General features: G+C 34.2%; 1 protein-coding gene across 1 annotated transcript; it reads left to right on the forward strand.

Annotated features, from left to right (window-relative positions):
* Positions 1 to 4,222: 4,222 nt before the first annotated feature.
* On the forward strand, positions 4,223 to 5,430 carry LOC149555133 (uncharacterized). Its single transcript, XM_089829207.1, has 2 exons — positions 4,223 to 4,660; positions 4,789 to 5,430. The coding sequence occupies exons 1-2, from the start codon at positions 4,223 to 4,225 to the stop codon at positions 5,428 to 5,430; spliced, it is 1,080 nt and encodes a 359-aa protein (XP_089685333.1).
* The last annotated feature ends 18,282 nt before the right edge of the window (positions 5,431 to 23,712 follow it).

Raw genomic sequence — 23,712 nt, forward strand, 5'->3', positions numbered from 1 at the left:
CAATAATCTTTTTGGCTGCTCCTAAATCTTTCATGGAAAACCGAGAAGCTAACTCTTGCTTTAGCTAGCAAATTATTTGAGGAGAAGTACCGACAACTAGCATGTCATCAACATAAAGTAACAGAATAACAAACTCACCATTAGGAAGTCTTTTGTAGTAGACACAAGGATCTGATTCGCATCAGGTGAAGTTATGTTTAGCCATGAACCGATCAAACTTAACGTACCATTGTCTTGGAGCTTGTTTGAGCCCATACAAACTCTGCTTCAGCCGACAATAGAGATGTTCTTTCCCCTTTTGAACAAAGCCTTCAGGCTGTTCCATGTACAATTCTTCATTGATGTCACCATGTAGAAAAGTTGTCTTGACATCAAGCTGTTCGAGCTCAAGATCCCAAATGGCTACCAAGCCCAAAACTGCCCAGATTGTAGTCATTCGAACAACAGGTGAGAAAATCTCTTCAAAATCTAAGCCCTTTTTCTGTGCATATCCTTTGACGACAAGTTGAGTACGGTACCTCTTTCTTCTGCCATCTTCTTCTTTCACCTTATATACCCAACGATTTTTCAGAGCTTTCCGATTGGGTGGAAGTGGAACTAAATCCCATGTTTTATTTGTTTTAAGAGAGTTCATCTCTTCTTCCGTTGCAATCATCCACTTATTTTTATCAGTACTATTGCAGGCGTCTTTGAAATTAGATGGCTCTACTTGATCATAGATTAAAATCTCAGGCTTTGCCTCCTCGAAATAAAGAAGCTCATAATCTGAATATTTTGCAGGCATCCTCCTCTGCCTTGTAGATTGCCTTAAGTCTGGATTTTGTTGCTCATTCTGAGAATTACTTCTTAGTAATTCGTAATCACTACCCTTTGAAGATGTTCCCATCCTCTGTTGAATTCGATGACAAGACTTATCCATCGAATTACCAGTGTAAGATGGAGTTAGGTTTGATTCTTCAGCTCCAAAATCATGATTTCCAACTGATCTATCATTGTCTTGCCCGTGTTCTGCTTGATGACAATGATCAGAATAGAAATCATTTTCACCGCCAATCCTAGGCGTGAGTGCAGCAGATCCACAAGTTTGTCTTTGAGAAGGTGCAGATATTTCAAAGGTATGTGAATTCCAGCTACTGCTTGGGCCAAAGGAAGTACCAGGTGTGTTATGATCTTCACTTGCAGGAATTTGTTTCCACTGCTGCATGGGTGAAAGACCCCCAAATCCGCAAACATTTTGCTCACTACTGTGGCCTGGGTCAATATCGTGAGCTGAAACTATTGGAGGAGAAAGCACTGATTGAAGATTGAATGGAGGGGGCCAGGAGTGAATGTTACCATGTCCTTGGTAGTCATCATAACCAAGACTAGGACCATCGACCCTTTGAATGGCACCCTCTTTATACCTGCCGTGAGCTGAAATATATTCTTGCCATGTAGAGCAGACTATGGGATCTCCCTGTGTAACATATGGATGCTCTCCCTCAGTAGGAGCATTGCCACATAAAGTTCTTATACTTTCACCATTCTGGTTGCTGTCCAATACTCCACATCTCCTGCAAATTGACTGATTTTAACTGCTATCAATTCTTTGCCCATATCCCTATGGATGGAATTTCTCATACTCAGAAGTATGCTCTGACTATTGTAATGATGGCAGAATATTAGAAGAAAAAGGCTCTAAATCACTGCTGATACTAGGAAAAGGAGCTAAAATAGAGGTAGGAGTGGAAATGATAGGCTAGCATAGGAATAAAATCTTCAACAACTCTTGCCTGTGGCACTGAATGAAGAGCTGGAAACTTCGTCTCATTAAATACCACATCGCAACTCCATACAATCTTCTTTGCAATAGGATCCCATAATCAAAATCCATATTGATCTTCACCATAACCCAAGAAGATACATTCTTGTGATTTTGAATCCAGCTTGCTCCTTTTCTATTTAGGAACATGAACAAATGCTTGACACCCATACACTCGAAGATGTGAATAAGAAATCCGTCTACCCAGCTATTCCTCCTCTAGAATTCCAAAGTCCAAACGTGATGAAGGACTTTGATTAATCAAGTATATTGTTGTATTGCAGGCCTTTGCCCAAAATTCTTTGCCTAAACCGGCATTAGATTGCATACAACAAACTTTCTCAAGTGTAGTTCGATTTAGTCTTTCCACTGCCCCATTTTCTTGAGGGGTGTATGGCACAATTTTCACCCATCAAATACCATGATCTGCACAAAAGTTATCAAACTTCAAGGAACAAAATTCACCTCCATTTTCTAATTTTAAACATTTAATTTTGTGCTTGCTCTGATTTTAAACAAGAGCTTTAAAAATTTTAAATTTGGAGAAAACTTAAGACTTTCTAGACATCATATAAACCCAAACGTTTCTAGTACAATCATCAAGAAAGGAAACAAAGAAATTTGCGCCTCCATGGGAGGTTACCTCTGTTGGACCGAAGACATCCGAGTGCACCAACTCCAATGGTGTTGTCTTCTTGTCATGATCATGCTTCAAAAAAGTAACACGTTTTTGTTTCCCATGAAGACAATGTTCGTAGAATTCTAAATCTGCTGATTGGAGACCCAAAAGTTGCTCTCTATTAAGCATAACCTGTAGGCCATTCTTGCTCATGTGGCCTAATCTTTGATGCCAAAGTGCGGCATCGTTGTCTGCAACAGTCATCGCAGCTCCCACCTCATCATTAGTTTCTATAACATATTAATTGCCAACTTTATCCCCTTTGGCAATAATCATGGAACCCTTGGTAAATTTTCATGTGTCCGTGAGGAGTGTAAGAAAACCTTGAGCATATAATTGACTGACTGAAATCAAATTTCTTTTTAATTTGGGAACATACCTCACATCTTGAAGCAATAATTGAGCACCTCCTTTAATTGATAATAAAATATCACCCTTTCCTACGATTTCACAAGATTTGTATCACCCAAAAAAATATTCCCAAATTTACCTTCCTTGTAGTTTGTGAAGGCTTTGCTGCAAGAAGATGCATGAAATGAAGCCCTAGAGTCAATTACCCATGAATTCGAAGTTGTTTCACTTGACGCAAGAACCAAAACACCATAACCGAGATCATGAATGATGTTTGCTCCGCTGTCCAAAACTTTTTCTTGAGTTCTTTTATACTTTCTGCAGTCCTTTTTGACATGACCAGCCTTTCCAGAAAACCAACAACCATTTTGTCTACCTCAGGACTGCGACCTTCTAGTTGATTGTGATCTTCGGTTGTTGTTGTTATTTCTACCTCTATGCTGAGTTTTGCCCCTATTTTTCATACTAACCATTATTAGTGCATTGTCGGATGAAGACTCTTTATTAGTTCTCCTCATGTCTTCACTAAGCAACGTAGAGACTACCTTATCGTAGACCAACTTGTTTTTGCCGATTATAGAAGTGCTAATTTCTGTTACCACACCATCCTAGCTATTCGGTAAGGAACATAACAAGATGACTGCCTTATTTTCGTCATCTTGAGGCATACCAATGGAGTGTGCTTGACATAAAAGAGTATTTAACTCATTTATGTGATTCGACATCACTGTTCCTTTCTTCATCTTCAATTTGTAAAGCTTCTTCATGATAAAAATTTTGTTTGCAGTAGATGCCGTTTGATACATACTATGAAGTTTGTCCCACACATCCTTTGTTGATGTTTCATTGTTCACATTGAACAATACATTCAGAGATAGCGAAAGAAAAATCTCTGCCATTGCCTTCTCATCAATTTTAGTCCAGTCTTCATTTGACATAGCGGTAGGTTTCTTTGCTTTACCTTCAATTGCTATTGCAAGATCGTCCTTGACAAAAAGTGATCGCATCTGTACCTTCCACAAACTGAAATTCTTCCCTGAGAATTTTTGCACTCTTGTTTCCTCCATGACTTCGGAATTTGGTCACCGAAATCGATTACGGCTCTGATACCAATTGTGATAAAACTAAGAATGCGAAAGAAAATACAGAACAACAAAAGCGCATAAACACAGAGTTTATCATGGTTCACCACAAATCGTGGCTACGTCCACACTGAGAGTAGAGGAATAATATTAATGAGAAAACTAAATTGAGTTTACAATACATGCGATCAACATTTATAGATCACAAATGATCAGCTGAAAAGACAAAATAAATGGAAGGAAAAACACAAGTGTCTGTTGGCCTTCACAATTCAACAAAAAGAAACAAATGGATGTGGAAGAACAGCGATGCACATGCTTGCATTATCTTCTCCTATCCCTGGTTTTATGGGTTCAGATTGGACACGTGTTCATGACTTCAATAAGATCTTCAGACTGCTTTTGAAAAGAGACAATTCGTTATGTTACAGACAGAACAATAAAAAACAGACCCCGGTTCACATGGCGATGGAGTGGGAACAGTATTATATTATCAGCCTTCTACTAAGGTATAGCAGGGACAGCATCGAAGTAGTGGACAGCGAGGGCAGAAAACCTCTTCATTTAGCTATCATGAATGCAGTTCGGAGTACCCGAACTATCAATATCGGTAGACTATACAGTTTCAAAAGGACGTTGCTATCATTAATGTCAAGGGAATCGATTAATCATTGCGACAACACAGGGAGAACTGCATTGCACATAGCGCTGGAGAATATTGAAACTGACAGAGCACTTTACGGGAATGTAAGTGTTTGGATTGAGTTATTTAGTATGCTTCTACTACTTCTATACAAAGATTTACAATTTGTATTTTAAAAGTACCGAAACTTCTTTTCGTAGAGTTGTTTCAAAAGACTTTCTCATTCGTGCAGATAATACACGAGCTTCAAATCCGTGGTGCGCTGCTCACTTCCGAAATTTTGGAAGATACAAGAAGGATACAGCTCTCAATTACTAAAACACGGATCAAACCAGAAAATATATCAATAAATGCGGTGTTGGTCGCCACAGTGTCGTTTGCAGCAGCCTTCACTTTACCAGGAGGACTTGAACAAGCGGATGAAGATAAGAAAGCCGTACTCATTAAAGCTCTTCTATTCAAAGTGTTTCTGATATGCGACGCATTTTCCTTCTGCACTTCGATTGCATCAGCTGTTCTTGTCAAACATGCAGGCCAGGGTGACCAGCGAGATCAACCCCAGGTTTTATACAGCGTTTACTTGTTGTGGTCAGCACTGTTATCGCTGGTAATCGCACCATCTCCATGGTTAGCAGGGATTGTATGGGCTATGGTGTCCCTTGCTCCCCTTGCCATACATGTCCTGCACTTTCGTTCAAAATTCTTTATTTTCTACCCAGAGAGGTACAAAATTTGGGTTGCAGTCTCATTTCCATACGTTATGATTGTCGCGATATTATATATCATAGGGGACATATTGAATGTGTTATTGTTCACTGGTCTATTTTACAACGTGGCTCACTGGATTAGAAAACTTCTTAAATGGCGACGCTAGGAGCACATTTATAGGGGCTGATTCAGAAGTAATAGAAGAAGCAAAAGACATTCAAGATGTACTAATTGTGGATTTTATGCTGGCAAACTTTTATTTTAAGAATTTATAATATCAATGGTTTCATGTCTAGTTGTTCACTTCAGAAAATCAGTATATGTTGAGCTTTGATAGGTTTGGCATCCATCTAGTTTCAGTGTCAAATAGATAAATGCTATCTGAGATCCTCATTGAGAAGACTTAAGTTTCAAAGATTCGTAACAAAATTAAAGAAGTTGGGAAATATTGTAAGACATGATTCTATAGGATTCGTACATGAATTTTATTCGAAAGAAATTAGAACCAGGCGACTTAAAGAGTATTAAAAACTCTGATTTTTTCACAGAATAATAAAATGAATGGTTTGTCTTTTCTCCATTCTTTAAATTTTTTTCAAAAAAAAATCATTTGTATTATTGATTCTTCTTTTGGGATTTTTGAGAGACAATTTGACTAAAAGTATTGTGTTCATTATGTTCTACATTTTCTTTTTGTAAATTTATTTGTAATATTGCAATTGTGTTAATTTTCAACACATATTAAGAATTATATCTTTTGGTAGTTATATAATCTATAAGATAAGAGATAAACAATCAATAACTGCAATAGAATTTTCACATAGTATAGAGTTGATCTAAGGATAGAAAATGTTTAGCATGGGTCAAGGAAAGAAAATTGAGGGTTTATAAAACCTATTTTGACCTCTTTAGAATTATAATTTCTTTTATCCTTTGAGATAGCCTCATAGATTTAAGAGATTAAGTAAGATTGGATGAAGCCTCAAGTTTTGGTGTTTGCAAAACCAAAATCTAATTATTGCTAGAAGAGAATGGTACCAATGAATATGCAACTAGTGTTCTAGAGTTGTACCTACAAATCCAACACAACTATTAGCGTATAAGAAGGATGATGCCAAGGCATGATGGCTAATCCTTAATGTTGTTAAGGACCATATAGTTATGTGTATTGTTGATTGAGATACAACATAGAAGATGTGGGTGGTGTAAGAGAATCATGGATGATCCTCACCATTTCCCTTCAATTTGGGTGTGAGAGTTAGTAGCAGAATGTATTGTCATGCATAGAATATGTAAAAGTCATTTAATGTTGAGTTGAAGTCATTTGTACATGTTTTTGCCATAATAAGGCTATGCTAGCCATCTAGTTAACAAAAGTCAACATTGGTCAAAGGGTTAAAGAAGGTTGAAATTTGAAATGTGATTATTTGTTTAGGTTGTAGTATGTCTTTGTGATCCATTGATCATACTATTTTGGGTCCCATTTCCTTTGGATTGGAAAATTTGTAAATGTTGCAATATTATGAAATTGCAAAGTTGCATTTTTGAAGGTGAAGAGTCACCTTTTGCTTTGGACATGGAGACACCTATATGGAAGGCTAAACTCCATCTACCACACTTGTGTAGTGAGTATGGAAGATATTTGAACCAGTTAATGAAGAATATGATTGGATTTGGTGAACAAAAACTATATTACATGATTACCAATAAGTCAATGTGTTATCTTGCATAGTATCTACACTTGCTAAGTAGTTAATGGAATTCATCTGAGGATTATTTACATTGTATTTTGAATTATTTTGAGATGAAGAGGTAATAGCCTCTTTTGAATTGAATAAATTACAACTAGGAGTACTACTCACTAGTACCTATAAATCTATAACTAGGGTTTTACCATAGAATGGGTTATCTGTCATGATTAAAGCATTGAAAATAAAGAAAATTTCAAGAAAAGCGGGTATTCCAATATACCATAAGTTCTTGCACTCACCATATTCAAGAATAATTTTGTCTCTTCTAGGTTAGACATCATTATGTGACTAAACTATTTCAAGAGTGTTCAATTCATTGCATTAGTGATTGAACTATAGTTGAAATAGTATAAAAGTTGCATAGAGGATTTTATTAGCCGATCACATCAAGATAGTGAGATTTTTCCAAGTGGGTATTGATCAACAATTTCAATTAGTATAAACCTTAATTTTTAGGCCTAAAACCTTTAATCCTAGAGTTTTGTGGTTTTGTGACTTAGCAACGACTTGGAGAGATAAAACTCTAGAATATTGGAAAAGTCTTAAATGGGTTTCAAAATATCAACTCTAACCTTGGCGTGATTTAAGGAAATTTTGAGTTAGTTTTCAAATAATTGATTTAGAGGACTAATTGAATTAGGCTTGTTTAAGGCATGTTTGTTGGTTTCTCTTTGTGGGAATTTGTGATGAAAGTTGTAACCTCTTTAATGATTGAATCTATGTTTTTTAAGTTATTCAAAGCCTCTTACATGCTTATGGGGTGTGGTGATAAAGTTAGAGTTGGGAAATCCTAGGAGCTGCTTGTAGATTTGCCAAGAAGGTGAAGAGCTATCTCGGAGTTTGGTGAAGCATTGTGGGTGATTGTAGAAATAGGAAAATTAGGGGGTGTTATGTTGGATTGTGAACATCTTTACCATTCTACCTGATTTTCTAAACCATTGAAAGACTGGGATAATAGTCTTGTTATGACTTACCTTGCTTATTGCGATCTTAGCTTACCTGATTCAATTCTAGATGCATCATATTTGTATCTATTAGAACCATACCAAAGTGCATTTGTGTTGATAGGTCAACATGCGACCTAGAGGAGTTAAGCACCTCAAAATGGTAATTTAACAAATGGAGAAGAGGATTGAACAAAAATGGGAACAAAGATTGAGGACGATGATGGAGAAGTTGAAAGATAGGGAGAATTATTTCTAACATTAAAGAAGTGTAATACTATTAAGAACAAGAAGAAGATGGGGAATAGATCCAAGAACCCGAATAATAAAGAAATAGAGTTGAAATTATGGTTAGAAAAAACAACATTCCTTCCTAGGTTCCATTAGAGAAACTAAGAAAGAGGTCTTCAATATTGAGGTGCCTACTTTTAGTTGATAAATGGATGGAGATAAGCTAATAGATTGGATATATGCCTTCTACACCTACTTTGATTTAAATGATGTTGAAGAAGAGAAATGTCTTAAGTATGCAAGGACCATGCTTAAGGGTTTTGCACTTATTTCATGGAACTACACACAAAATAAGAGGGGATAGAATAATAAGAAATTAATTATGAAATGACAGATGTTGATAAATATGATAATGAATACAAATTTATGTCTTCTTACTTTGAATTTTAGTTCATTAGGAAATTTCATAACATAAAAAAATATGGATATATGGATGTTTCTATGTATATTGAGGAGTTGGACAAACTTAGTGTGAGGAAAAATTTGAGAACCAATAGTCCTTGTGGCTAGATATATGAATTTGTTAAAATGTACAATCCAAGATGAGATTAGTCTAATTAATTCCTAAGACAGTTGATGAGTGTTTCCAATTATCCATTAGAGATGATGGAAAAATCAAAAGGATAGGTGATCAAAGAAATAGGGGTAGAGGAGATAGGAATAGTAAAAGTAGATGTAACTATCACATAGGTTAGATAAATAGAAATGAAGAGAATAAAAGTCATGAATTTATACGTGAAGTTAGTTACAGAGGTGGAAAGAACTTTAGGGGTCAAAGAAGGCCATACAATAGAGATAGAGGAAAAAGTGGAGGACCTTGAAGAGGAAATTGGGTCTTCATTGGTAGATGCCACACATGTGATTAGTTTGGGCATACAAGTGATCAATATCCAGAAAGTGCTTCTAGTTCATCTACATGCAGAGATAGAAGGAACCAAATCATAGTGGATGAAGAATGTAGTACAACTAGTGTTAATACACTAACTTTGGGAGTGAAACATCTATCTTAGATATGGAGAACATGATGATAAATATGACTCTCCTAAAAGTTACATTGAAACATGAACCTCCTAAAAGGAAGTCAATTAGTGACAAAGAATATTTTTATGGTGATGTCAACAAGTGTACAAACCCTAGTATCACACATGTAATGTTTTGTATATACTATTAGCCAACAATGCTATTGTAATCATGAATTAATTAGTTATCTTATTATAATTAATTGGGAAAGCCTCAAGGCTATTTGAAGGAATTATTTTGAAGACTTGGTATAAATGAAAGATGTTTTCCTTTTTTGTAATGTATGCATGATATTGTGATAATTGTATGAAGTTTCGAAGTGTGAAAAGGAGCATAGTGCTTACTAATTGCATGCAAGTGATCAAAGGGATTATTCAATGTGAGTTTTATGATCTGGTTACATGATTTGAAGAAGCAGAAGTTGAGTTGACAAGATAGAGAAAGAGGAAGGAATTACATTTCAATTCTATTATTCTGCAAGGAATAATATAGAGATCATTTGGATAGTGGGTTCTTTGGTGTTGCCTCAAATCTATTTGGGCAGTTGGTCCAACTGTCTTTCACAACTCCTAACAAGGTTGGAATCTCCTAATAGAGATTCAAAGTATTCTAATAGGGACTAACATGTAATAAATCTATTTATAGACTCCTAATAGGGTCCATCCTCTAACAAGGAACTTTTATATTAGTACATCTTCTTGTGGGTACCATCCCCATCAAGGTTTTCCCTCTAATCAAGTACTTCCCTAGTTAACATATCTTGTGTTATTATCCATGAGTATCTTGCTATGGTTTCATATTATATTTATCATATGGTTAAGTTTGTTTTAAGGTTGATAATTGTAACAATAGTTGGAGAACTAATTCACACCCCCCCCCCCCCCCCCCCCCTCTTAGTTATATTGTTGGACTATATATTCTAACAATTGGTATCATAGCATCAACTCCTTCAAGGATAAGCTTAATAGCTTAGGGGGATCCATGGTGAATATTTTTAGAAAGGATAGTCCAAGATTTGAGGGGGCCAATTATAATAGTCGAAAGGAGAACATGAAGAATCATCTATTTTGTATAGGTCTAGTTTACTGGCTTTTGACAAAGAATAATAAGAGTATTATCAAAGAAGAGAAACTTGAAGAATGTAGTGAAGTAGAGAGAGATATGTTCATGTGCAACATGAGAGATAGAGAAGCTTTACTATTAACTCTTCTAGAAAATGAATACATTCAAGTAAAGTCACTTGAAACATCTCATTAAATTTGGAAAGAATTAGAATCTATTTTTGAAGGTGATAAACATGCAAAGAGAGTAAGATTGCAGAATTGGATATAGATGCTAATATGATGGAAGATAAATATCTAAGAAGCTATATTGGTAGGATTTTAGATATTTTTGCAAGAATCAAGTCTTATGGAGGAAAGAAGGAAGAAGATGAGATTGTGTGGAAGATCTAGAAAACTTTGACACCACCATTCAAGCAAGTATCTCAAATGATTAAGATACTTATACCATGTACTATAGATTTTACAATAGAAACATTGATTGGGATACTGGAAGTAGAAAAAGTAGGTCCAAGAAAATAAGAAGAACTGATAGGAGTAGAAACAACATTCAATGCCTTAAATGTTCAGCCAAGTCTATTTAGAAGCATAAGTACACATGGAGATTTTGGTAGCAGTAGCATAACTAGATCTGATGAAGATAAGAGGATTGAGGAAGGTATAGCCCTTCATGTGAGAAGAAAAAAAGATGGTAAGAATATCTTTAAATGTTGGACTTGTAATGAGTTTGGTCATTATGTATCTAAGTGTCCTAAATGAGAGAAAAAGTATAAAGGAAAATTCAAGCCTAGAAGACCTAGAAACTTTTTGTATGCAAATAAAGATGAGGAATTTGATGAAAAAGGTTAGAGTGAAAGTGATGATGAGATAAGATTCATAGATATTAAGGAAGATTATTTTGATAAAGAGATTAAAGAAGAAAAGCTATAGTTTCCCAAGTACAAAAGAAATTTGATTGGATAATAGACAATGGATGTTCTCATCACATGACTCGAGACATGAATAAGTTTGTTAAATTCTAAGAATATGATGGAGGTATTGTTAGAGTTGGGAACAATGCAACCTATCACATTACAAGAATACCATCCATTACTTTGTTGACGGATTAAAGTATAATTTTTTGAGTGTTGGACAGTTGGTGGACAAAGGATATCTATTGCAATTAACTAAAAAGACTTGCACAATCAAGGATAAAGATGGTAAGATGATTGGTACTGGAACTAGGTCTAGAGGTAATGCATTTCAGATGAATCCCATTAAAATGACATGTTTGATGGCTAAAGTGGATAATAGTTGGCTATGGCATAGGAGATTTTTTCATATAAACTTTGATAATATTGTGAAAGTTAGTAGCCCATATGTTGTTAGAGAGATTTGTCTAAGATTATTAAGCCTATTAATATTGTTTGCAAACAATGTATTTTGGCTAAGTAGAAGAAGATATATTTTCCTAGCAAGAAGTTCACAACCACAAATAAGCCATAGATTATTCACACAGATATAATTGGTCCCTTTAGAGAAAGATGATTCTTTGGTAAAACGCATTTCATAGTTTTTGTTGATGATTTCACTAGAATGATGTGGGTGGCATTTCTTAACTTGAAAATTCTAAAGCTTTTGAGAAGTTTAAGATATTCAAGAATAAAGTTGAGAATGAATCTAGTGTTAAGATAAAATGTTTGATATCTGATAGAGGAGGAGAGTTCACCTCTAGAGAGGTTAACATGTTTTGTGAAGAGAATGGAATCGAGAGACAACTATCTTTAGCTAGGACACCTGAACAAAATGGGATTGTAGAATTGAGAAATAAATTAGTAGTAGAGGCAGCAAGAGAAATGTTTATTGAGAATGACATTTACAAGGCATTTTGGAGAGAAGAATTCAATACAATAGTGTACACTTTGAACATAGTATAGGTCAAAAATGTTATGAACATGACACCTTATGAATTATTGTTTGGTCATTCACCATTAGTAAAGTATTTCAGAATATTTGGAAGCATGTGTTACATTAAGAGAGATGGTGATATTGGTAAGTTTGATCCAAGAAGTGATGAAGGTATGTTTCATGGCTATTCATTGAAAAGAAAGGCATATACATGTTTTAATATTAGAAACAATATAATAGTTGAATGCACAAATGTAAAGATTGATGAAAAGTTTGGAACTAAGAAAAAGATGTTAGATTACAATTTTGATGAAGACAAAGATAATACTGGAATTGTTGGATAGAATTTTTAAGATTTTATTTGGGACTAATAATGATCTATAGAATGATGTGCAAATTGTTGAGCAAAGAGGAGAACAAAGATCTGAACCTAGAGTTGAGATAGAAACTCCTATCTCTAACAAAAATATGACAAAGAATCACCCTCTAGAGTAGATAATTGAAAGCCAAGATAAAGGTATGACGAAAAGAAATAGATTTAATGAGGAATTATGTCTAATTTCCCAAGTTGAACCTAAGAGTGTTGATGAAGCATGTAAAGATGATCATTGGATTCAAGCAATGAAAGAAGAACTTGATCAAAATGTGAAGAATGATACATGGGAGTTAGTTCTTAGATCAAAAGACAAGAATGTTATAGGAACCAAATGGGTATGCAAGAACAGGATGAATGAGCAAGGTGAAGTTGTAAGACATAAAGCTATACTTGTATGAAAAGTTTATTTGCAGCAAGAAGGAATTGATTATGAGGACACATATTCCCCTATAGCTAGAATGGAAGTAATAACATATGTTCTTGGCTTATGCAACAAATAAGAAATTCAAGGTATATCAGATGGATGTTAAATAAAGCTTCCTAAATGGAGAACTTGAAGAAGAGTTTTACATTGAGAAGCCTCAAGGTTTCCCTATGATAGAAGACAAAGACATGGTATGTAGACTAAAGAAATTTCTATATGGATTGAAGCAAACATCTAGAACCTAGTATGAAAGGTTGGAAAACTATTTTGAAAAACTTGGATTTATTAAAGGTATGACAGATAATAAATTGTATTTAAAAGAAATTGAGAATTTTTTGTTGATAATAGTAATATTTGTCGATGACATAATATTTGGAGGTAATGATGAGGAAAGTGATAAGTTTTCTGAAGAGATGAAGAATTAATTTGAAATGAGCATCATAGGGGAAATGATGTCTTTCGTAGAGTTGCAAATTGTATAGAACAATGATGGTATTTTCATTTAACAAGAAAAGTACTTGAAAGACTCATTGGAGAGATTTGGCTTGGAAAGTTTCAAGCCTATTGGTACACCTATGATAATTGGTCATACGATATCCACCAAAGATGAGACACCTATAATTGAGTAGAAGAAGTCAAGATCCATGATTGGAGGTTTGCAGTATCTGAGTCACACTAGACTAGATATAGAAAATGTAGTTGGATTTGTAGCTAGATTTCAAGATGATCCTAAGGAGTATCATTATGCAGTGGTAAAGAGGATATTCTAATATTTGAAAGGAACGTCTAACTATGAAATTGGGTATGATAGATCGAGTGATTTCACTCTATGTGCATATACTGATGCAGGTTAGGTAGATGATATGGATGGAAAAAAAAGCACCAATGGTGGAGCTTTTTTCCTTGGAGGAGGATTGGTTTTTTGGCTAAGAAAGGAAAAAGATTGTATTTATTAGAGTACATCTAAGGTAGAGTATGTTGTAGCAACAAATACTTCTAATCAAGTTATGTGGATGAAGCAAATGCTAAAGCATATTAGGATTGAGTTTGTAGAACCTATTATCATTTAATATGATAACACAAGTACAATCAGTATGTCAAAGAATCATGTATTGCATTCTTAGACTAAGCATATATCTATTAAGTATCATGTGTTGAGAGAGAAAGTAGTTTCAAAAAAGAGATCAAATTAGAGTATGTGAATACTAAAGCTCAAATTGTAGATATCTTTATGAAGCCTTTACCTAAAGATACATTTGAGTACTTGAGAGGTATGCTTGGGGTTATGCCCCTACCTACTTCTGAGTAGATGTTGCAACAAGTGCATTACTCTAGTGGTACAAAGCACTATTGTTAGACTGGATTGAACATCGATGCTTCCTATATGGGGGAGTATCTTAGATGAACTGATTCATTGAGGACTCCTGGTATTTGGTCTTGAATAGTGTCTTTGGACCTTTGAGATAGTTGAAGACTTGAAGCAATAATTTTACATACTGAAGCCTTTGACATTGATGTTAATGGGGGATAATTTGCATAAAAAATATCTCCTAAGTAATGGGGGAGAAGAAAGCATCTTCTAAGTATGTATGAAGAGAAGATTAGGGAGATTTAGAAAGATTCATGTAAGAAAGAAGGGGTAGTATCTCTATGGGGAGATATGCAGCATGAAGAACCTTGATCTATGGTAAGTTGTTTAGTGTGAGAATATTTTGCTAGTCCTAACAAGATGATGAATAAAGTAGTGTTCTAGATGTTTTTAGAAGTGATTGATGAAGAGGATTTGAAAATTTGAGAATAGCTACAACAACATTAGAGTACTATTTTGGTATTCATCAAACTTAGATATTTTTCATCTATGTTGTCATAAATGCCAAAGGGGGCAATTGTTAGCATGAATATTGATAATACTACATTGGGGGAGTATCTAAAACATTGGAGAGTATTGGCATGTTGCATTAATGATTGTGTTTGTCATTGATGTCAACATACTAGTAAGTCTGTGAAGATTGCCAGAGTAATAGATAGAGATCTTAGTTGTATGGATAATTTTTTGATTGTATGGTGATGCATCAATAAGGACATATTCTATATGGTGTCTTGATGCTAAGGTTAAATATGTAGAGTCTAAGTTGAAGATGTGTGAAAGATATTCCAAAATTATAGAGAGTAGTATAGAGAAAGAGTGCTTTGGAAGAAGTTTTTGATGTTTTTATGATATCTTTATCTAAGATGTAATGAAGAGATGTGCAATTAGTCAGGGACAAAAGACAATTTAATGGTGATGTCAAGAAGTGTGCATCTATAATGTTTTGTATAGACTGTGAGTTCACAATGCTATTGTAATTATGGATTAATTAATTATCTTATTATAATTAATTATCTTATTATAATTAATTGGGAAAGTTTCAAGGCCAACTCAAGGAATTGTTTTGACGATATGGTATAAAGGAAATATGCTTTCCTTGTTTTTATTGTATGTATGGTGTTGTAATCATTGTATGAAGTGTGAAGTGTGAAAAGGTGAGGAGTGCTTACTGAATGCATGTGAGTGATCGAAGGGATTATTGGATGTGAGTTTTATGATATGGCTACAAGATCTGAAGAAGTAGGAGTTTGGTTGTTAGGACAAAGAAAGAGGAAGGAAGCATATTTTATTTCTATTATTCTGCAAGGGATAATACAAAGATCATTTCGTAGAGGGTTTATTGGTCTTGCCTCGAAGTTGTTTGGGTAGTGGGTCTAGCTGTCTTCCATAACTCCTAACAGGGTTGGAATCTCCTAATAGGGAGTCAAATTCACCTAACAAGGAAAAACATGTACTAAATCTATTTATAGACTCCTAAAAGGTCCATCCTCTAAGAAGTAACTATTATATTAACACAGTACATCATCTTGTGAGTAACATCCTTAGTTGATTTTTACCTCTAATCAAGGGTTTCAATAGTTAACATATCTAGTGTTATTGTTCATGAGTATCTTGTTGTGGTTTTTTTATTATATTGCTCATAAGGTTAAGTTTTTTTAAGATTGACAATTCTAATAATAGTTGGATAACTAATTCAACCCCCCAACCCCCACTCCCCCATCCCCCCAAGTTATATTGGTTGACTATATATTCTAACACAAGCATGGGCTGAATTTTAAATTAGGGGGTACATGGATAGAAATATTTGTGAAATCATCCCTATTGATCCATGTCACTTAATACTTGAAAGATCATAGAGATTTTAGGTTAGAGCTCTACATGATGGGGAATAAAATATATACCTTATCAACAAGAATGGTAGAAAATTCAAGATGGTCTCTTTCCCTAAACAATTTGGCAAGGACAAAGGTGTGTCATCTATGATGTTAGTAGGAGGAAAAGAATTTTTGATATTGACAAAGGAGGATAATTTTTTAGGGTTATGTAATGATTTTTAAGACCAAGGATGACAAGATGAAGAAAAATTCATTTCCTAAGGAGGTGAATATTTTCTTGAAATGGTTTCCAAACATTGTGTTAGGAGAACAACTTGAATATTTTCCACCCATGAGGGATATAAGTGTTGGAAATTTGGCTAAGAGGAAAGTATGGAAGTGTGTTAAGGTTTACATTTATGGTAATATATTATTTTTATTGAGTCAACATATTATCAAGATATAATTTTGGTTGAAACACTTAGAAAATTGTCTAAGTATTGCAAATTTATCTGTCAACACAATCACCTTTTTTATTGGTGTGCTTCACACACAAAGTTTTGGCATGCACACACTTATCTAGAGGTAGTATAGAGTGTCAAGATACAAAACCTATATATGAAAGTCATTATGATAAGTACAAATAGAGACATGAAGGATTTAGTAATTGTAGGTATGCACAGGAAGAACACGATATAGATAAGGAAAAATGTATTTTAAGTTAAGGATTTTTTTTTAGGAAATTTTTTTTTAACCAATTAGGGAAGACATCCTAGATGTAAACCCTAAGTGAGAAAAGTATGTTTTTTAAATTTTGGATAGGTGTGAAGACATTAAGGAAAAAAGAACTATATTACTTGGTATAAAGGACAAACCTATAGATGTGAAGTTGTACAATGTCTATGAAATTGATATACTATTGTTTTATGATGTGAATTTTATGTTAAGAGTAGTAAGACATAGTATATGTGAAAATATTGTACAATGAGCTGCAAAGGTCAAATCAAATATTAAAGATGTCAAAATTGGCAAGAGGATTTTGTATATATACCTTTTGTGTATAGAAAAATATTGTATATTGCATGTTTGGGTAGTGGGCTAATCTTGCATACATTTTGTAATTGTATTAACAACTCCTAACATGGATAAGGCTTCTAACAATGACCAAGACACTACATTAATTTAATAGACTCCTAACCGGATCAATATCTTTCACAAGATACTTTTTATTAATTGACCATTTTGTGGGTACCATCCCCGCCAGAGTTTGCCTAAGTAAAAGATAATACTCTTATGAGTTTCATTGTATTACTACTATGTTTAATTTTCAATTTATTCACATGTGCATTTTTTATGGTTATAAAAGATATACATAGTTGGGTAAAAGTTTGTGGAATATTGATTGACCCCACCCTCTTATTATTACCTATTTCTAACAATTGGTATCAAAGCACAGTTACTTAGAGGAGGCCTAAAATCTTGAGTAAGATATTTATGGATATGGATCAGTTGTAGAAGTACCTAGAAGAAGCTCTTGAGTAACTTGATAGAATAACTGAATCAAGAGATAGTCTTAAGAAGAAATACAAAGAAGAAAAAAGTACTATTCAAAAGTTGAAAAATGAGATTTAGTCTACCAATTTGTAGATGAATGAGTGAAATGATTAGATCAAAAAAAATGATGCAATTTCAAGACTTAAGAAAGATAATGTGATCTCGAAGCATGAGCTAGAGATCACAAACCTAAAATTGAGTTTGAAGGATGATGACAAGAAGATTGAATTAGATTTGAGATCTAAGAATGTAAATCTAAAATCCAAACTTAGGTCAAGGTAACATCTAAACTTGAATGTTAAAAATTACAATACACATAAATTGAGAAGTACAATACTATAGTGAAAGGAGAACTTACACATATAAAGCAACATCTTGAGAAGTTGTATTCAAGTAGTGAAAATATCAATGAGAAGATCATGGTACAAAAACCTTCCTATGATAAGATTGGCATTGGTTACTATGAAGGTGAATCAATATAGATATCTAAGGTTACTGAGGAGTTAGATCTTGTGACCCAACAACCTGAACAACTACAAGAATATCCGAACAAGCTTGAGTCTAATCTATTTGAAGATGTATCAAAACAATCTAAACCACCTGAAGGAGTACTGAGAAAATTTACAAGGAAAATTTTATGCATGCAATGAATTTGGTCATATAAATAAGGACTATACAGGTAAGTATACTAACCCCATCTCTAATTATTGTTTAATTATCATGCTTATGGATATAGAGCTAGTGAACGTAGGAAACCAAGATTTAACAATAATATGTATCAAGATACTAACCCTACACCTAATAGCCCTATTAGAGTAAATAATGTCATAAGAAATGGAGCTATGTGTTATAAGTGAAACAACTTTGGACATATTGCTAGAGATTGCAGATTAAAAATTAGTCAATTAGGACCTAGATATGAAAATAATGTGATAGCATGTCAATTTTGTAACAACTTGGGGCATACAACAAGATTCTATAGAATGAACAACATGAGGATATGAAACAACATGAGGAACAACATAAGAATACCAAACTTTAGAAGGATTATAGACAATGTTAGAACAAATAAGAATAGCAATGATAGTCAAAAGGAAAATGTAAAAGAGCACATAGAAAAATTAAATGAAACATTTGTTAATGATCAGACTTCAACAATCACACAAATTTTGGGTTGAGAAGAAGACAACCGAGACACCCAAAACCAACTAAAATTAGTGACTTTTGCTGAAAAACCTCTGTCTATTTGAACAACTCATTTCATAGATGTTGTAATTACAATAGGAAAGGTGAACTTCTGAGAGGTGGGATGGGGGGGTGGGAGGGGGGGGCGGCTGGTTGAATCAGTAATTCAAACTTGGACCCAAGAAACTTTCACCATATGTCCATCTCATACATTTAATAGATAAATTGAAATAGCATGTAAAGCATATACATCTAAATCATGTAAACATGCAATCATTCACATACATAACAAAAAATATGATTACCTAGAAACCCTTCAAGTGAGAAGGTAAAAATGGGGTGGGGATGACACCCATAAATCTTTATTACTATAGCAATAAAGAGTATCCAATGAAGGTTACAATGTTTTGATCATGAAACATGATCTACCTTGTGAAAGGTCTACTCTGTTAAAGGCTTACAATGACTATTAAGTCTCACCTTTTTAGGGGATTTCAACATGTTTTTAAAAATGTGGTTCGTTAAAGGACTTAAAATTACAACTAAGTAAGCACCCTATTAAAAGATTTCATACAGCCTATTAGGACTAATCTATTAAGAGATTTGACTAAAATCACCTATTAGAATGTCTCAGCACAAATCCTATAGTTGGCACCTGCTTGCCAGATAAATCACCTCTGAAAAATGTTTTCTTTATCCTTCTTGATCAGATGTCTCTTTGCTATATCCTTTTCTCTATCCTCTATTCTTCTCTAACTGATTCTGCAGTTTAGTTTTACTTCATAAATTTCTAGGTCACCAAGAATGATCTGTTTGTGCATGCAAACTTCTCTCTTTTCTCCTTCAATTCTTTTTACACTTTATAAGCATTTAGGGTTTCATCCTCCTTAAGAAGACTTGGTGACTTAGGGTTAAATATGAATCTATGATTTAGATTCATCCATTTTTTCACTTAAACCTTCCCATTTCCTAATTGGCTACTTGAAATTGCATAGGGAATCCAACTAGAGATTCATCCTTATATCCAAAATAGAAAAGTCTAATCTTAAGTCAGCTCAAAAATAGTTTACATAGTTGTTTGTACCATTACAAATAAATATGTCAAAAACCATTTCACTCAAAATCTAAAGTCTCTAATGTTTGGTATACACTAATCTTTATACTGTGACTTGAAACTTGTATTGCTCAAAATCCATTGTTTACTCAGCTCTTATGTTAGTTGGCATAGTCCATTTGCTTGGCACTTAAGTGACTTAGCACATGAGTGGCTCAACACTCACTATGACTTGACACAGTCTAATATTTACATTTTGTAGTTGGCATGTACTACTAATTTAGTGTGAACTAAGTAAGTAACTTAAGTGTGTTGACACTCACTTGTCAAAACCAATCTGAGATCAACAATTTCCCCCTTTGACATAAGTGTCAAAAAAGCTTGAATATATGTTAATATCCTTGATATCTCAAGAATAACATATCTTAACTCATCTTATATAAAAACTTCAAAATATCAAAATTTTGTAATAACTTACATACCTCAAAATTTGATAACTCCCCTTGACTTGATATGTTTTGAAACAAAAATTTTGTACTCCTACTGAGTAAATGTGTCTCTACTAATACACTTTGACTTCATGGTTTGTTTTGCTAATTATTATGTCATTCTCACCCTTTTCTCTATTATTCTCAATTTCTTCAAAAAATGTATCTCCCCTTTCACTTTAGTCTCCCCCTCAAAAATATATCTCCCCCCTTTTGACACTTATGTCAATGGGCTATACACTTATTGTGTGTTTGTCCAAAAAGGATTTATGAACATCCAATATCATCTTGAGGGTTGCATCCTAGTTATCACATGCAACATCCAATGACTTGATTTGGATGGCAAGCTCGATAGCATAATGAACTAGACCATCTAAGGTAGACAAATTGGCATCTTTCTTTAGTAGAGTTTCAACATACCCTAGCTCCTTGTGTAGTATTTCCATATGGGGGGTGAGGGTTTCTTGGATGCTAGTTAGTTTAGCCCTTATGTTGGCCTCATCTGCTATCAGTACAACTATCTAATTCTATGTTTGATGCAATGTCCTGAAATGCTTCTGGCTCTGACCTAGATTTGTTGGTAGTTTTGCACCTGATGTAGAAATTTGACTTTCCAGACTTAGAATATGACTTCTAGTTTCTTGGGTGAAGAGTGATGGGTTGTAAAATTTAGTGTAAAATGAGAATATGTTCCCAAGTACCTTCTTCACATCCTCAACCTTAGTTGCCAATGCAACTTGCGTGAGTGCTATGTCACCAGATATTTTCTTATTTACTTTGTTCTAGAATTTCTTTTCTGACCATTCTAAAAATTTAGCATTAGTATCAAGGTCTTCATTACTGACCTTCTCCACTATATCTGATAGTTGTTCCAGTAGTAGCTTGGTCTCATCTAGAATTGGCAGACTAAATGCATCTAACAAGATGTCTTTGATGTCCTATAGTTCTTGCTTCTACATGTGTCTCTCCTAAGCATTTCTTGATGCTTTTTCCTTTCTAGGGCCTACTATGATATGCCTATTTGTTCTAATGTCTTGGTTTCATAATCATATTTGGGTATAATAATTTCTTCATCAAGGCTTACATCTCCATAATGAATTACCTTTTCAACCTTTGATGAGCTTGGGCTTCGCACTAAGATTTGTAGTGGAGTAGCTTCTGTACTCAACTTTTGAAGATTTTGTGTGGAAGGAGTGTCAAATACTAGTAAGGTTATGAGGGCTTGGATGGCAATTTTCTCCTTCAGTTGTGTTGTCATTTCACTCTCTTCAAGCTTTACCTATTCTAGCACTATGACTTGACTTTCACCTTGTCCTTGTGTAGATAGGTCTATCTGACCTGTTTCCTGTTGTCCTATAGTGGTGGCTTGTTCTTTTGCTATCTTCTTGTCATCAATATCAATTTTGGCAATTTTATCAACCTTGGTAGATGTATCCTTTGGCATTTGGATCAAATTTTGTACATTAACGACTAGAGGGATGATGGAAGGTGGTTCTTGTTGGTTCACCTTTTCCCTTGCAACATCAATCATTGACTTTTGTAGCTCATATACACTGATTAAATTAGGATTATTGAAAAGTTTAGCTTGTAATATAGATTGATTTAATATCTTCTTCAATAAGGGGATTGATTTTCTCAATTGATATATCAAAAACATCGTTGAAAGTTATTATTTTAGTTGTCTCAGTTGTGTCCTATGGAGGGATGACACTCAACAATTGTATGTCTTGCACACTCTGTTCTTCTATCTTCTTAGGCTCAACTATTGCCTTGTCACCTACTTCCACTTCTATTTCTCCTCCAACTATGTTATTTTTCTCATCATCATCAGCCTTAGGAATTTTAGGTTTTCCTTTCTTTACTGTAGTCAATCCATATGTTACTTTCCATATTTGTGTGGACTCTTTGACTATATCTTATTTATTATTTTTCAAAATGCTAAAGGCTTTGTATTTAGGTGTGAACCTAATAGCATACTTCTTTAAAACCTTAGCAATTTGTGCCTGAGTTGATTTAGGCATTACTTGGGCTAGTGTAGTCTCTTTGATTTGTTTCTCCAAGTTAAGATAGTAATGTCTTTTCTGCTCAACTATGTCATAAAGACTTTTAGGTATAGTGTTAGCAAATTCTAGTGGAGTTGTCTTGAATTTTTCCATCATGGAATATAGGGCCTCCTACACTTGGTTTTTCTCCACTTTATCCAATTTATACAAATCAACATGACTAAATCCTGATAAATCTGCATTCTTAACATTTTCACATAAATTTTCAAGATCTAAAAGAGGCTTATGAATCACCACCTTGAAATGGCTAATGTCATCTGACTTTGTTTTCTCCTCTTCAGAATCTAGTTGTGCAACATACTTTCTCCATGGTCTCTTTTTCTCTTGACCTCCTTGTTCTATTTTCTTTATCTTTTCCTTATCCTTTTGTATGGTTTCTTGCATTCTAACTCTTTTTGTAGGTGCAATGGGCTCTGGTTGACATGGTTTGGCAATTTTCTTTATCCTTTCCAAAGGTTGCACCTTGGCCCTCCTTTTCTTTGGCTTGAAAGGAGTAGGTGCTTCATCAGCTTCTTCTCCCTCAGCACCTTCAATCTCCTCATCTTCTTTGTCTTCTCCCATACCTTGAGTCAATGCTAGAGGTCCTTGTGCTTGGGTTTCCTTTTCCTCTCCATCCTCTTCCTCTTCGTCTTCGTCTTCTTCTTTTTCTTCTTCCTCCTTAGCACCCTCTCCAAACTTAGCTTTCAACTTCTTCACTAGCTTGTCCTTCTTCTTGATAACTGAAGAAGTCTTCACTTCCATGGTGATCTTAGACTTTACAACTTCAAAATTTCCAATTTTTTTGTACTTTTGTCTATCTCTTCTACAAGTAAAGTTGTTATGACTAGAGAGGCTTCATCCACATTTATTTCATAACTTAAGGATCTCAACCATCTCACCCTTTGTGTAGTAGCTTGTATAAATGTATAGTGAATATCCACAAGAAAAAAAAGGTCATCATAGTCTTTCTCAACTAAGGATACTAGTATTCTTAGTCTCTTTTTCATTGACTTCTTAAAATCTTCAAAGTAGCTTGTCATTAGGGATTCAAAATTCTCTCATAACTACTCAATAAACTCACCAATCTATACAACTATTGATCTATTTGTTTTCCATCCCACAATACCAACTAAGGGGAATGTGTTTTACACATAAAAGAATATACAAATCCATATAGAGCTAAATTTT

This window comes from Cupressus sempervirens, chromosome 5 (genome assembly GCF_028749045.1).
Source record: "Cupressus sempervirens isolate cs-2001-9-10 chromosome 5, ASM2874904v1, whole genome shotgun sequence".
NCBI lineage: Eukaryota > Viridiplantae > Streptophyta > Pinopsida > Cupressales > Cupressaceae > Cupressus > Cupressus sempervirens.